This window comes from Neovison vison, chromosome 9 (genome assembly GCF_020171115.1).
Source record: "Neovison vison isolate M4711 chromosome 9, ASM_NN_V1, whole genome shotgun sequence".
In the NCBI taxonomy this organism is placed as follows: Eukaryota; Metazoa; Chordata; class Mammalia; order Carnivora; family Mustelidae; genus Neogale; species Neogale vison.
In genome coordinates this window covers 89,912,116-89,928,514 of record NC_058099.1, presented here as the reverse complement: position 1 = coordinate 89,928,514, position 16,399 = coordinate 89,912,116, and the positions used below count along the sequence as shown (strand labels likewise).

The following is a 16,399-nucleotide window of genomic DNA, read 5'->3' as shown; positions in this document are numbered from 1 at the left end:
CACCACAATGGCTTTCATTGCCATCTATATGCAGAGGTCCCTCGAGTCTGAATATATAGCCAGATCTTATTCCTGAAACTCTACCTCAAAAACTTACTGTCCTGCTGGACACTTTTGATACAGACCTCTCAAAGCAACTTTGAAATCAACATATCCAAATCCAAACTCAATACTATCTTCACTGAAACTGCATTCCCTATGTCACCGAATGCAGCCCAGGATTGGAATGTGGTCTAGGGTTAGCTAGAGTTGGCTCTTATATGACTGTTAGAGACTTGGGTGAGTTTCCTTACCTTTGAATTTCTCCTCTCACATCCTCTGGAAACATCTTATATCACCTAGACACGGAAGTCCACTAAAGTCCACGTGAGAACCATTACAGGGAAGCTTTCTGAGCTTACAGTATGAAGTCATATTTGGCCTGCTTTAGAAGTAGGTGACAAATACACTGAGTTGATAATGATATGAGAATTATCAATTCTCTCATAAAATCAATTAAACTTGATTTTTTCATGGCTTGAAATATAAAGATGGCATTGAAAGAATACTTTCCAATTAAATATAAGAACTCTTAAAGGTTATAAAATTCTGAGAATAAATCTATGGTTTAGGGGAAAATGTAAGATATCACGGACTGTCATGATAATTTAATAACCACATAAGCTCATGGGTTGGAAAGCTTCCCAAATACAATTTTCATCCTCAAGTGAAAATGAAAAGAGTTTTTTCTCATGATCGTGTCTGGATTTTTAATTTGGCATGTATTTTGTTAGTCTAGATTTGGGAAAAGACAGATTATAAAGGTTTCAGGAACTTCTCAATTACCTGAAATAATTCTGGTCAAACTGTTTTCCAAAGTAGGGAAATATAAAGCTACAATGAGTCTGTAAAAATTGTAATTCAATGGAAGTTCTTTCCTGAGTTTACAATGGGGATACTTTCATCATCTATCCAGATCAAGAATCCCTAGGGACAAAGAAAAGGGTACTGTTCATTCTCATAGTCTTATTTTCTTAGTTCTATTTATGGTATTAGGTATTTGCCAGTATCTCAACTAACAATAAAAACACCCTTAAATATTTTCTTCTGTATTACTTGACATGCTACTAGATAAGTGTATGAGCTTTGGAGATAGTGCACCTTAGTTCTAGCCCTTATTTAGTTTCCTTACATAATAATACATACCTCATAATGCTAATACATGCAATCACAGGGAGCTTCCTTGACTAGGAGCTCAATAAATTGTAATTACTACTATTATGATTATGCTCATAGAAGTTATATAAAGGTCGAGCAAGGATTTTTATAGTTCATTTAGAAATGAAGGAATCAACTCTTACAGAGTTTTAAGTCACATGTCAGTACCTCCCGTTCGTGCAAAGTAGTGTATTAGTGGTTGGCAAAAAACAAAGACAACAATTTCATCTCTACTTTTGAGGAGTTTTTACCTAAATGGGCAGACAGGATCATTGTTAGAAGAATTATAATCAGGGATATGACATTATGGGTGAAGTTAGTCATGGAAGACATCTTGGTGGAACCAAGCCTTGAGATCAGTTTGACTGAAGAGTAGATCACGGGTTGTAATAACAGAATGGGGCAGTAGGAATCATATGGAGAAATCACAGAGGAGTAGAAAAACTAGACAGCTGAACAATATTTATTTTCACGTTCCATGGCATAGCAAAAGTTATCACCATCTCAGTAATCATAACATTATTTCTCATCAAATTCTATTGTTTTGATCTAGTAATTGAAGGTCTGATTAAACAGAATAGAAGAGATTTCAATTTAAAGAACCACGGCTAGTTCATTACTCATGTGGGTGGATCATGCATCTCTCAAAGGGGTTATAGAAAAGCCTGTTCTCATTCCGATCTTCTTTGTCCCCATATCCAACATGAAGCTTCAGCATCCACCTCCCACCTTGAGTTGCTACATTAGAAAGCAGTTTTGTATTTTGATGCTTGATTAAAAAATGCTTTCATTATAGTTACTAAAGTAGGATCAAGCTTGGGAATGTACATGGAGATAAAATTGTAGTAAAGTTGTGAACTAGGTAAGAGGTAGCATTTCATTTTTTTCTATAACATTAATTTTCCTTGTAGTCTGAATTTCATCCTGCCCAGTCTGTCTTCATCGGTATTTCCTGAGCACCTGCTACACATACGGCTCTAAGATGAACTCTGAGAAGCCAAAGATACATGCCCAATATTTTCAAAGTCTCAGCTGAAGTCTGGCTAAGAGATAAGACTGGAAAGAAGGTAGGTGCTTCAGAATATCTGGAAGCAGACCCAAGGGAAAGTTAACTCTTCTTTTTTTATGTGTAGGACTAGTCTTTGCCTTTACAGTGCCATTCCAAAGGGACAATCCATGCTAGGAAGGGTAGTAACTGCTGTGTCTACCACTTTTACTGATAAAATAACTATAGAACTACTTGATTGTTTGGCTTCTGAAAGTGCCCTTTGGAGAGTCATCCCCACAGAAATAAAAGGTTCTTTATATTCTATCAGCTTGGAAATAAATCTACTGTAATAAAATATTAGGCATAAGAAATGGAGCCTTTCTTTTACCCTCATATTTTTATTTCACGTAGGTTTCTTCGATTTCCCTTGACATTTATTTTGTGCTGCTTCAACCTTATTCTGGAATACAGCCATAGACCAGATCAAAAATACAATTACTTATTTCTAAATAAATGAATTCCGATAGAATTCTGAAATGCTGAAGGTCTTTAATAGTACGTTAGTTTTTTTCCTCTGCTACCTCATGTCTGATGCTCTTAGGTTTATTTTCTTGATGCTTATTACTGTAAGTTGGATTATACAAAATGGACGGAAAAGGACAGATGGCACTAAATTAGGCTAGCTATGAAAATTTGTGTAACTACTTAAGAAGTTTACCAGATAACACTTCTACTTCCATGGTTTTTAGGTGGACTCTCAAGAGTGACCACTAATACTGTATTCAAATATTTCTTTTTGTGACAAAGTAGCACCACATTCCTTTTTAATTATAATATTAGAATAGTTGAACACATATAAAAATTTCCCTCAAACTATGCCCTAAATCCTTTACACCAAAAAACAGCACTTTTGGTCCAAGTAATTTAGAATGTGAAGAACAAATTCCATTGCTCTATGGGAGCCTGGAAACCCTATGCTCTTGAGTTTGGTTGGGGACGGGGCCTTGAACCAGAGGGGTTGAAATTCAATAGCTCTCGGTCAAAGATTTATCGAGAAAGTAAAATGCAACTGTTTTTCCTGTGCTTTTTATAATCTGTCAATATCAATCCTTTCTTCGATGGTCTCTGCAGGTTCACCTGGCCCTTCATGAGCCACGGTTTGCCTCTATTAGCCCCTGTGAGTGGGATCAGGACTAAATTTTTTCATTGGGAAGTCAGGCGATGCGACTAAGACCCACTGGCATAGGCCTATGGAAGTTCCTATTGGCATAAAACTGGGAAGAAATATGGGTAGAAAGAAATTAAGAATAAAAAGGAGGAGCGTGAGAGGAGGTGAAATCAGAGGAAAGGGGCTCAAACTGGAGGAAGAGGAATCAGGGGTCATTCTTTCAACTCAGCAAGGCAAGTGAATGTAGTGGAAGCTCTGTCTGTCTGTACTCACACAGAATTTCTAAGACACACAAAATGACACAGAAAGGCAGTAGGTCAGCATTGTCTGCAAATGTGTAGGCAACTGAGGTCATTATTTGATTACTCTATTTGAATAATGAAATCAACAGCTTTCATTTATTCATAGTTTATCTGAATAAGAAAGTTCCAAAGTGCTTCCCCCCGCCACCAAAAAAAAAAAAAAAAACCAAAAACCTAAATAATAGTAACTCAGGTTTACAATAGAGATCCAGAAGCCATGGACATTTAAAAACGACCTCTGAATCATCACAAAATTTTTAAATAATTAAGTCATTTGCTAATAAAATGCACTTATTCTAATTCACCATCAACTTCAAAGCCAGCTCAGAATCTGATGAAAGCATTAACCCAAGTATATTTCATCAAAGACTAATTCTACATACTCTTAAAAAAAAAAAAAATCAGCCATGTTTGTTTTTCCAGTCAGTTCTGCCTACATATCACTTTGGAAATTGCTGCTTGAGATAATCAAGTTGTGTGTGATATAAAACAGCCAGAAAATTCTTGTCAAGAGACTATTACACTGATAAAATTAATATCTCATTTCTTACCCCATGTTTTCTAGATAAATTAGTATTTCTACAGGTGTAGCATTGATAAGGATGCATCATATCCACTTAAAGGTCCTGAAGGATTTAGAGTGTTTTACTGCATTTCATGATGTTTGATTTCTCTTTTTACTCGAAGAATTTTGCCTTGTATTAAAAACTGCAGAGGCTGTGCTGTATTAAAATAAGATGGTTTCACTGTATTCCTATGCAACAGAAGGAGCAATTTAAGACCAGTTAATTCTCAAGCTCTCAGTTTTCGGTTCAGACAGACCTCAAGGAACTTGGAAAAACCACGGAGCACATTTGTTACACCCTACGGTGCCTTGATAAGGAAGAGAAGACTGTATTGACCTTATGTAGAGGTGCAATGACCAATAATTAATATGAAAATTATCAGGGGGAAAAAAGCAGTGAATAAAAGTATGGCCATTACATATAGTTTAACTACAATTCCTATCAGTTGGAATTCTGAGAAGTGTTATACATAGGGGAAGAAATCTGGTGGATCGTAGGAGAGAAAACCCTCCAAAGGAGGTTGGGAATAACCTGTTGGTGGTAAACAAAACAAAACAAAGCAAAACAAAAGCAGGACTTAGAAGAAACAGAAGAAAAATGACGACTCAGAAAAAATAAGATAAGTTCTCTCTGGCAAAAACTGACTGATCGGTCCGTGTGTGGTTCTGGACCTGAGAGAAGGAAACAGAGTTCAGCCACTTGCTGAGTTTGGTCAAAAGTTTTTGAGGAGTTTCTGAGTGGGAAATCAAGAATCCAACTGTGCCTACTCCTTACCCAAGCATTCAGCAAGAATCAGATTTGGAAAGAATCTTCCCCTGTAGCTTTCCTGAGCTAGCTGAAGGGCACTCGAATAATAAGGAAGCTGGAGACTTGGGTGTGAAGGTCCCCATGTCATGTGGCAGTCGATGAGCTCATGTTGCTTGATGTGACCTGGTGTTAGTTAATCTCAACCGAACCAGGCCAACAGCATTCAGAAGATTTGATGGGTGAAGAAAGACACTGCTTGATTCAAACCAAGAGGGTAGCTCCTAAGTCTTACTTAGGATCTTTCTGATCATAAGAACTGAGGCTGGAGTTTATATAGGCAGATTCTGGAAAATACATGGTCTTCCAATAAATTATTCCTCACGTGAATTTCTTTTTGGGAGGTGGGGACCAAAAGAGTATTCTAAAATGTGTGTTCTGAGTTCTAATTTTATCTTACTCTTTCGACAGGCACTCTAGGAGAAGTCACAGGCCGGGGCAGTTTCTAGGACTTACATCTCTTCCAATCAGGTCCTCCTGGTTTTCCACAATTCCCCAGGGGGCGATGCCTATGGTACATATCTTCCCTCGAGACTTGGATGCATGGTCCTTTAAGGCGTCTCCAACATGGCGAATAACACCTGAGAGGAAAAAGAAGTAATTATTCTTTCTTTTAAAGCAATGACTCTCTATTGTTATAAAGGAAATTGTGATAAATGTGTCTTGCAAGGCTAAATGCATTGACTATAAATTTTTAACACGTTTCTACACAAATGTTCAGAACAGAACATAAATTTGTGGCTCTAATGTCAGATATATTTGTGGGACTTTTATACGAACTCTAGCAATGGGTTTCTCATTCAACTTTAAGTTCCTTTTTTGTCTAAGGAAAAAACAATTTAAAAGCATCCAATGTCTTAAAAAACAAAACAAATACAATTCTTTAAACTTAGGGAATCTTTTTCTTGTACTCTAAGTATAATGGTATTAGCATGGCTGAGAACTGATACCATGAGGATAACCTATAGAAAGCACCATACAGGGGAACCTGGGTGGCTCAGTGGGTTAAGCCTCTATCTTCGGCTCAGGTCATGGTCTCAGGGTCCTGGGATCGAGCCCCACATCAGGCTCTCTGCTCAGCGGGGAGCCTGCTTCCTCCTCTCTCTCTCTCTGCCTGCTTCTCTGCCTACTTGTGATCTCTGTCTGTCAAATAAATAAATAAAATCTTTTTAAAAAAAGCACAATACAGAATATTACATGAAATCTATGCCACAGTTTGTGTCTAAGTTAGAGTCATTCAAATAGAGTAGTTACTTCGATCATATTTTGTTAACCTTGATTTCCTCTTCCTATTTATTGACACATCATGTGGAGACCCTACTTTGAAAGAAAACCTTGGCTTATTCTTTGGAAAATTTAAGTTGAAAATACAGTTCTTTAGTTTCATCATTTGAACTGTTTTCCTTTTCTCTCATAATAGCCTTCTCCATCACCGTGGCCTTCCTCACCATAGTTAAAAGTGAAAAAATTCAGTTTACAAGATGGCAGGGAACCTATCTCTTGTATTTTAATAAAGATAAGCTGCACTGAAAGAAGATGCAATTTCTCATCTATTAACCTCCTTCTCAAATCATTTTTATAGAAGATGTAAACTATATTCTCTAAGGAAAGTTGTGTTCACTTATCTCAATTCTACCCATTCCTCAAGGAAAACTTCACATGTAGTGCCATCTCCTACACGAAAGCTGAGTTGGATTTGAGTTTCCCCTCCCTTTGAGTAGGACTGCGGTTGGCGTGTCTTGAATCGCTGGATATGTTGTGTAACATATTCTTCTGAGAGTCGCTATTACACATGAGGGTAAAACTCCCCAGGGGGGAGGCTGGGGCGGGTCAGCATCTGACTTCACCTTCACGTGTCTCAGGTGCTGGAACCAAGTAAGGGCTCCAGCACTGCAGGGAACGGACAGAGCACACAGAACGCCCCGGGCAACTTCATGACCGGAGAGAAGACACATGTGAATCACGCCATTCGGAAACAGTCATAAGAGCAAACAGAAAAACCCTCCTTTTTTTAAAAAAAAAAAATTATTTATGTATTTGACACAGAGAGATCACAAGTAGGCAGAGAGGCAGGCAGAGAGAGGGGGAAGCAGCCTCCCTGCTGAGCAGAGAGCCCCATGCAGAGTTTGATCCCAGGACCCTGAGATCATGACCTGAGCCGAAGGCAGAGGCTCAACCCACTGAGCCACCCAGGTGCCCCAAGACCCTACTTGAAAAAAAAAAAAATCAAATAAAAGAGTGTAAATAGCATTAATCCATATTGAGCCATGCTGGCAGTGTTGATAAATAAGAATACCAGTTTCACTCGGGAGCTTATCAGGGGATCTTCTAAGACAGAGTAATGGTGGAAAAAAAAAAAGAGCAAAGGAAAAGCAAATGCAAGACTTAAGCTGGGAGTATCAGTGTTCATTTCCCTGCTCTTTATATGCAAAACTCCTTTCAGGGCCTATCAAGGACAAGTTTATCCTCATGGCCTGCCCTCCGTTGGCCACAATCCTACCATTGCCTCTCACCTAACCTGAGACACCGCCATTAGACCCCGACTTTGGGTGCTGGACTGAGTGCTAGCCTGGGGTGAGGCCGAGATGAACTATTTGGTTTACGGTATTCACGCTATAATTTCTTCTTTTGATACTGGGTGCATTTCATAAAAGAACAAAGTAATAAAGGACATTCCACATTCCCAGAAACAGAAGATTGTTAAGAGATTCTTTTGAACCTTCAGAAACCTTGCAGTGGGTCTGCAGTGAGGGGCAGGGACGCCAGGAGGGCAAAAGGTCGAATGATCACGCGTGAATGAGGCCGCGACATGGAATGAAAACTGGCGCCTAAAGGCTGAACAGCCATTGAGCGATGATTGCTCTGTGGGTATTTGATGACTACCAAGTAAACAGTAAAGGGCTGACTGGGCAGGTCATAGTCAGATCAGGTCAGACAGAGTCAGGGACGCACAGAACAATGATGAACGTGGGCCATGAGCGGCATTGCCCGCTGAAATGTGCCTGTGGAGTCACAGGCTGTTCACAAATTCTAGGTATCGGGGAGAATTCGAGTGTGGGTCTTGCTGCACTTTTTCCCAAATTGCACACAAATGAATAAACAGTACTGAGATAACCTCTTATTTAAAATTAGTTAGCCCAGGGTAATGCTGAATCTTCCCCAATTCCAAATGCGGGTGGGATGCCCAGACTTAGAGCCTTGAACCAAGTTTAAATGAACTTGCTTCGGTCTTCCTTGTGCATTTCCGATCGGCCCTTCTGACTCAGGCCAGGGGAAATACGGCAAAGCAATTTACAGGCATCCATTCTATTATCTACTGCACATTAATAACGTGCGACATGTCAGCACTTAACTGTAGTGGGCTTGTGAGAATTGATTTGACAGCCTACCTGCGTCGCAATGTACAGAAACTAACCTGGCAGGAGAAAAAAAAATTATTTGGAAATCAGAGTGTCTTCTATTGGTTTAGAGCTGATTTAATAAACTATTTTAAATAATAAACAAATAGTACTCCAGACTTTGCTGTCACAATTTATGTCCCAGAGGTAACGGGCATTTTACAACGAAAGCTATTTGCACCTAGCTGAAAATAGCTTCAAGATCAGATGCGAGCTTCCAATTTAGAGCAAAGGTAATTCTTTAAAAAAATTACCGGATACTTATCTGGCAACCTGAGGTATTGAAAGGATCCTGCGAAATTCCATTAGTCAGGTTTACAAATTCTGCAGAGTCGAGTATTAAATATCCCAACCCGTTTCCCAAGTGTAAGTGATTCCTCACGGTTGAGAACTGTCTTTATGGTTATCAGGCTGGCCGCGGAGGGCAGAAGCAGAATCAGAGGATGAGGGACTGGCCCGTGAGGACACACAGGATGGGAGATGAGATAGGGGGACACACATATACTGAGCCTTAGGAGAAAATGGCCTTAGTGACAGCACGTCCGTGGCCTCGGCTTGCCCTTCCCTGTCCCGCTTCCAGTTACCTGTGTTAACCCCTCCCGTGAAGATCCACGCTCCGGTGGTCATGGCCGCTTTGATGAGCCCCTTCCCGAAGACTTGCTTGAGTTTTGGCTGCAGTTCGAAGTTCTGCAGGCCCCCGTGCACGGAGATGAGAAGCTTGGGAAGCTCCAGCTGCCATTCCTTGGTCATCAGGTGCAGAAGGAGATCGGGTTTTGTGTCAAAGGACACTCGCACGTACTGGAAGAAAAAGGGCTACCAGTTAGGGAGACAGGGCAGGGCTGCCTGGGTTGGTGGGGGCGGGGAGGGGGCTGCAGGTGTGTGTGTGTGTGTGTTGCTGCTTAGCTTTATTGATTGCAACAACATGTCCAGTACTTGAAGTAAACCTCTCATATGAAATCTGACTTTTGAAAAAAGGCAAATCATTTTCTTCACCAGGAGAGTCTTTGATGAAGGGATTCATCGCTTTTAAAGGTTTTCTTGAAATTGTGATTTATTACGAACTTTAAAATGGTTCGATTTTCTGAAAGTTACATTTCTAAAACGTAACTTTCCCCAGTTACACCGACTGGGCCTTGACATCACTGGTTTCTGTGACCCTGATAGTCTGAGCAGTTTGGAAAAGTTCGGCAGTTCTACCAATGGAGAATTTTAAAACATGGTAACAGCTGATCACATTTATTTAATCTATAATACTGCACACTAAATATTTTTTTTAAAGACTTTATTTATTTGACAGAGAGATCACAAGCAGAGAAGCAGGCAGAGAGAGGGGGGAAGCAGGCTCCCTGCTGAGCAAAGAGCCTGATGCGGGGCTCGATCCCAGGACCCTGGGATCATGACCTGAGCCGAAAGCAGAGGCTTAACCCATGGAGCCACCCAGGTGCCCCTGCACACTAAATATTTCTTAAAGAAGACAAGTGACAAAAGGCATGCCAATCATTTTTATAGAATAATACAAAAAATTAAAGCATATATCAGATTTCAAGGTATTAGTAGATGCATTTAGAAATAAGTATACTAAGTATATGTAAATGAAATGCTATAAATACATACAAAGATAAGCACATATATAAGCACATACATTTAGGTCTCATTTTAATTATATAAAGACTTTCACCTTTAGGTAGAAACAACTGAAATGTTGGGCAAATATATCTGAAAGCCTTCTGAAATGCATTGCTGAGCGGGCATGAAAAGAGCCAATATTCAGATTCCCAAACAAAGTAGAAGCTGGAACCTCAGGAAACAAGGAAGGACCAAAGCAGGCTTTGGACCTGAGAGTTTCTCCTAAACCCTGGCAGATGCGGGAACCTGCTTGACCGGCTTTGCACAGAATGGACAAGTTTAACAGGGAAACCCCGTGTAAGCTGGGATACTTCAAAGGGCTCATTCTCAAGTGTAAGGAAGAAACAAGTGAGCAGAAGTCTGATGTACAAAGAGAGCAAGGAAACCTTCCTGCTTCTTCCTTGGTTCTGAGTGGATGGGGAAAAAAATTCCCCTGTGATTATTTATAAACCAGGGGGCCCTCACGAAGGCTTTGATCCTCATTCACACTATTAGTGTGGCTTGAAAAATACTAGAGTATTTGATTTTAAATGGATCTGGCTGGGTAATGGTTCCGGATTCTCAGCAGAAACACTTGCAAAATCCCCTGTGGAGGAATGAGTCCTCAATCCAGAGCTTGCAGAGTATCCGCAGGAAAATAAACATTTCATAGTAAAAAAAATAAATAAAATCACGTCTCACATAAGGAAATACAGCAATACGCTGGAAAGACCGAAAGAAATAACAGGTAGCAGAATACGACCCTCAAAGATATTGAAATATTTAGAGATTATAAAATAGCTACATTTAATCTGTTAAAAACACACATGAGATTATTGAATGTATCAGTAAGGAACAACAGACTATAGGGAATGACCAATCCTTTTGAAAAAGAATGAAAAGCAACGTTGAGAAATAAAAAAGTAATAATTTAAAGAAAAATACGATAGAAAAATTAAGCTACAGATTAGACACACTAATGATAGAGCCAGAGAAATTGACCAGATGCAGCCTACAGAGACAAAGGAATTAAAAACAGAAGCAAAATTGAAAACCTTGGAGGAGATGATCTGCATTCTAGATGGAAATAAAAGAAATAATGGGCAAGAAGCAATACTCAAAAAGACGCTGGCTGGCAATTTCTTAGAAATGTTGAACGATACAGATTCTCAAATCCAGGAATGTCCATGAATCCCAAGCAGGATAAAAAAAAAACAAAACCAAAAAAACACCACTCAGAGACACCTCATAGAGAACACCAAAGGGAGGGAAATTTTAAAAACCTTCAAAATCTGCTAGAAAATAAGACAAATCACCTACAAAGAAGCCTGCTGTAAGAGAGAAGTTCTATTCCTCAACAGCAAAAATGGATGCCACCAACCAGTGTCTTCCATGCGCCAAGAGGAATTATCCGTCAGTGTAAAATTCTACATTCAGTGGAAATATCTTCCAAAGATGAGAGCAAATTATAGATATTTTCAGACTACCCAAACAGAATTTATCTCTAGCAGACTGCCCTGAAGGAAATTTTAAAATATATACAGCAGGGAGAAATTGCACAATCCCGAATGGATGATTTGGGATACAAGGAAGAATCATTAACGAAGAAATTAGCAAATATGTGGCAAATCTAAAAAAACACTGGGTGTAGAATATAAAATGATGATACGGTCTAATTTATGGTGGGAAGGGCTAGAACTACAGCGCCGGACAATACCACATTTAATTGGGTGGAAGTTATCAGCATGAAAGCATTGTAAAGTCTGTATGCTGTGTGGGAGAGGAGAGAAGGGTACTGATTAACTTTGGAATTTGTTAAGTATTAATGTGGAAGTGGCACAACCACAGAAAGAACAGAACGACGTGTGATCGTGCAAACATACGCTTTTGGATGTACACACAAATGAGGTTATGCAGGAGGTGACAATTTATTACAATATTTTTGGACCTAGGAGACGCCATGGTTGCAAAAACCTCAGAAATTATGTCAATTCTTTTGTTAAAATGCATTTTAAATATATTTAGCTGGAATGTGAAGCCAAGTAGCAGAAAAAATGAATGCAGCCTGACAACATAAACTGCATCATCAAGAAATACCAAAGAGTTGGGGCGCCTGGGTGGCTCAGTGGGTTAAGCCGCTGCCTTCGGCTCAGGTCATGGTCTTAGGGTCCTGGGATCGAGTCCCGCATCGGGCTCTCTGCTCAGCAGAGAGCCTGCTTCCCTCTCTCTCTCTCTGCCTGCCTCTCCGACTACTTGTGATTTCTCTCTGTCAAATAAATAAATAAAATCTTTAAAAAAAAAAAAAAAGAAATACCAAAGAGCTAACATTTCCTACACACATAGACCAGAAATCTAAAGAGGTGTTGGAATCTAATAAGCTAATTCTCTATTAAATTAATCTATGCATTAACAATCAATTACAGAATGGAAAGGGTAAGGGTCAGCAATTTTAGCTAAGTACATTATACGAACAGAATAATAGTAGAAGTGGCATATTTTGCGCACAAACTTTCCTGCAGAGGGCAAGATCTTTCTGATACACATCCACAGAGATTTTCAATAACGACGTGCGTTTTCATGCCACGCAAAGAGCCTTGGGGTTGAAGAGTGGGCACAGCCGCCGTAGAAGCAAGTACAGTGTTTCTTCAATAAAGGCTACGCTATCATCTCTATTGTTATATTTATGAACTCACTGAGTGACCCCAAGGAAAACTTTGGATAATAGATGCTATAAGATGAAAGAATAAAATGTTTTCTTTGCCTGTATACTGCATCTACGCCATTTGAGTAGTTAAAATTCGGCGGCCCTGCTGAATTGAATTTATGTCATGTTGACTAATTCTGAAAAGGGGTATTTAGTGAAATAAATGAGGGCTGGGACTCCCAAGGCTTCCAACCCATACAAACCCAAAATGCTTAGTGTAGGAGATGGTTAAAAAAAAAAAAATTGCTTCCTAAGTTACTGTTCTCTTCTTTACCCTCTTCTGCCTTAAGAAAAGAAAAAAAGAACCCCAGGAAAGTGACCAAAAAAAAAAAAAAAAAAAAAAAACCAAAACCTGAATTTGTTAAAATTCCTTTTGAAGCAGCCAAATCTTTTTCCTAGTTAAGAGAAGCTTGCTTGTGGTCACAGAAGTCTTGTTACTCTGAGAGTGCTCTACTAAGAAATGAATGACCTTGGGTGACCTTGTCCCCAACTCTGTCTTATAGATGGGGAAACAGAGGCACTTGCTGTCCAGTCTGTGTAAGGTCAAACTGCCAGTAGATCCTCTTCATATATTTTTTTCTGCTCTCAATTTCTTAATTCTACTAAAAACCACCCCTCCCGAACCCCAAACCAAGACCTTTTTGTGTTTACTGTGCCCAGCACATGTATTATCATGATTCCCCCCAGTAATGAGGAGGTTGGTATCAGCCACATTTCACTGCTGGGGGACAGAAATGATCCATTAGGTTCTCAAGTTCATCTGACAGTGGTAATGACAGGGTCCACAGCCCAGGTTTGCTGACTCCAGAGTCCTCACTCTTAACTTCAAACTAAAAATGCCCCTCCCTTCTTCTCCTTTTCTTTCACCTAGAAGCAGCCTCAAAGTTCTAATGATGCAGCAGCCTCCAACAGCTTCTCAACCCCATGCCCTCACCAAGACATCAACAAGAGTTCTTTCTCCAACTCCTTTTTGATCCCACTGTTTCTCAGTTCAAAGTGCTACAATAAATGTAAACTCTCACCCTGCCTGTGCTGGTCCTCCCCACTTTGGCCTGCCCCCACCTAGAGGTGTTTCCCCACTTCTCTCTGCATTTGGCTAATGCTGTTCCCTAAGTCCTAGAATACCCAATTCACCCCTATCTTGTATACAGAAATCCTCCTCCTCTATCAAAGGCTTTATGCGACTTTCCCTGAGAATGCAAGCTCTTATCGATGCAGCATAGCTCCCCACCTAACCCAACTGGATTTTTTTTCCCGGTTGTTTCTTGCACTTGTCCGTTTTATCTGCCCAGCTTGCAAGATATTTGAGGGCAGGGACCATGTTTGACCTGACATGATTTTTGATAAAACTTTCATATCGGCTACGAAGTAGTCAATCTTAGAAATGGAAGGGAACTTAGAAGTATCTTAGCAATCATGGGAGCTAGAAATCATTGGGTTCAACTCTTCTGCTTTACAGGGAAGGACAGTGAGAGCCAGAGAAAGTGAGTGACGGGGACCTCCGAGCTAGCCGTCTAATAATCAGCCACTCATCTAGTTCATGATTAAAACCAGTGCTGCTGCAGAAACTCTTGGTGGACCAGTGCCTCTCAGAATTTAGTGTGCACAACTCTCCCGGAGACCTTGTCAAAAATAGAGCTTCCGGTCCTGTAGGGCTGGGGTGGGGCCTGTGGTTTTGCATTTCGGACCAGCTTCCCAGGGACCACGTGAGAAGCAAGGATCACAACTCTTCCCCAGACCAAAGATTCTAAGCAGTGTCTTGTGTTTCTCATCGTGCCAAAGGGTAGAAAGATCACTCAGTATTTTATATGAAACTCACAGGAACAGCACGAACAGGCGAGATACCGGAGGAATTACTCAGGCGACAATAAAGAAGAAAACACAGCTATTTTCAGTGACCCAAATGATCACCAATGACCTAATCCCCTGGAGAATAAGAGGCAAGATTTCTTTTTAAAGGAAGAATTTAAAGGAATCCATTAATCGTTTTTGTTATTGTCATGGTTTAGTAACTCCAATGATTTGGGGGTTAAGGGGCTAATTAAAACAAAGGGATAAAATGACACTTAATGATGACCTGAAGATGTCAATTTTTAAAACTATGAATTTACACCCATAAAAAGCAGGTTAGTCGGGAACTCTCCAGGAGATTATAATGTAACACAGCTAACTCATGTGCCAAATCAGCAGCTTCAAGGTCATAAACGGTTGTCCCCAGAGCAATTAATAAGTAGTCAATGTGACTGGAAATTAGGAGCTGTTTTGGTTGTCAAGATAAGCAGTTTTGACTGTCCATCTGTGAGCTCACTGACTGCTAAGGGATCACCTTACAAGTAACAAGAAACCTTCCTGATGCAGATACTACATCCTGTCACCTGGGCAGTACTCTGATACGGTGAGGCGTGCTTCCATTTATGGATTTTCTAACCATGAGCAGTATCACACTCTGTCATCAGGTATGGGCACTGTAAGTCCTTTGGCCAATTTGCACACCTTCGCTTGTGATACGGGGGTGATCCCAACCACCTCACAGGACACCGTGAGGACTAAATTGTGGAAAATCACCTGGTATGACAGAAAAACCAATACATGAAAACTGAATGAAGGTTCCAAACACTCACCTTATAAATGGTTTCTGCCTACAACAAATAACTTGCCTTTAACTCTTCAGCAGATGGGTTAAAGGAGCAATTTGTTTCTTGGTTCTGAGTTATCTGGGGGCGTGACTGGTACAGGTGTTTATCTACATGAAAGCACCTGTCAAGAGCAAAAATGCTCCTTTTGCCCTGGGCTGCCTAACCCATCCTTCGCCCACATGCCCTTAGTCGCTCACTATATAATTTCTAGAGATAAACGGAGCTCAAATAAGTTGCCCAGGCCTAGAATCATCTCCTTTTCTTTTCTATCATTAGCACCCCGCCTGTAGCAGAAGCCTGTGTGATGGGCTAATGACAGCACTTCGAGAAATTTCTATATAAAATAAGAGTTTGAGGGCGCCTGGGTGGCTCAGTGGGTTAAAGCCTCTGCCTTCAGCTCAGGTCATGATCTCAGGGTCCTGGGATCGAGCCCCGCATCGGGCTCTCTGCTCAGCAGGGAGCCTGCTTCTTCGTCTCTCTCTGCCTGCCTCTCTGCCTGCTTGTGACCTCTGTCAAATAAATAAATAAAATATTTTTTAAAAATAGGAGTTTGCTCTGGTTGAAATTGTCCTATTGGATCTGTTCTTAGGTGCTTTGGGGGCATATAGTGTGATTTTCACAAAGAACACACATTTTGAGTTCCAAACCACAAGCTTATGAATTAAATTTTGTGAGACGCTGAGAGAAAACTAGGGATTTCTTTTGCTCCAGGGACACAGGGCTTTGGTAGCTGAAGCCTGAGTCTTTTTTCTGCCTGATGATGCTAAAGGTCTTTCTGGGTAGCAGGTGACTTCACTGAAGTTTTTTCTAAAGCTACTCTTCCTGCCAAGTCAGTAGAAATGTTACTATTCACTCATCAAAACAGGACTTGACTTCATCCATGGCCTCACTCTGAACTAAACTTGGAGGTCACAGGTGTGTCAGAGACCAGACAATATGGTTCTGCCTTTGTAACACCCAGGGTGGGCAAAGCCTGGTGGTGTGTGTGTGTGTGTGTGTGTGTGCACACGCATGTGTATGTGTGTGAGGGA

The 16,399-nt window shown here is 40.4% G+C and overlaps 1 protein-coding gene across 9 annotated transcripts in view; it reads right to left on the bottom strand.

Annotated features, from left to right (window-relative positions):
• Nucleotides 1–16,399, bottom strand: part of LOC122917706 (transient receptor potential cation channel subfamily M member 3) — a 484,842-nt gene that overhangs the window by 222,990 nt on the left and 245,453 nt on the right. For all 9 annotated transcript variants that reach the window (XM_044265920.1, XM_044265921.1, XM_044265913.1 and 6 more), the window contains exons 4-5: nucleotides 9,008–9,221; nucleotides 5,482–5,606 (exon numbers count right to left, since the gene is read on the bottom strand). In XM_044265920.1, the coding sequence (XP_044121855.1) occupies nucleotides 5,482–5,606; nucleotides 9,008–9,221 (339 nt within the window). The remainder of the gene's footprint in view (nucleotides 1–5,481; nucleotides 5,607–9,007; nucleotides 9,222–16,399) is intronic.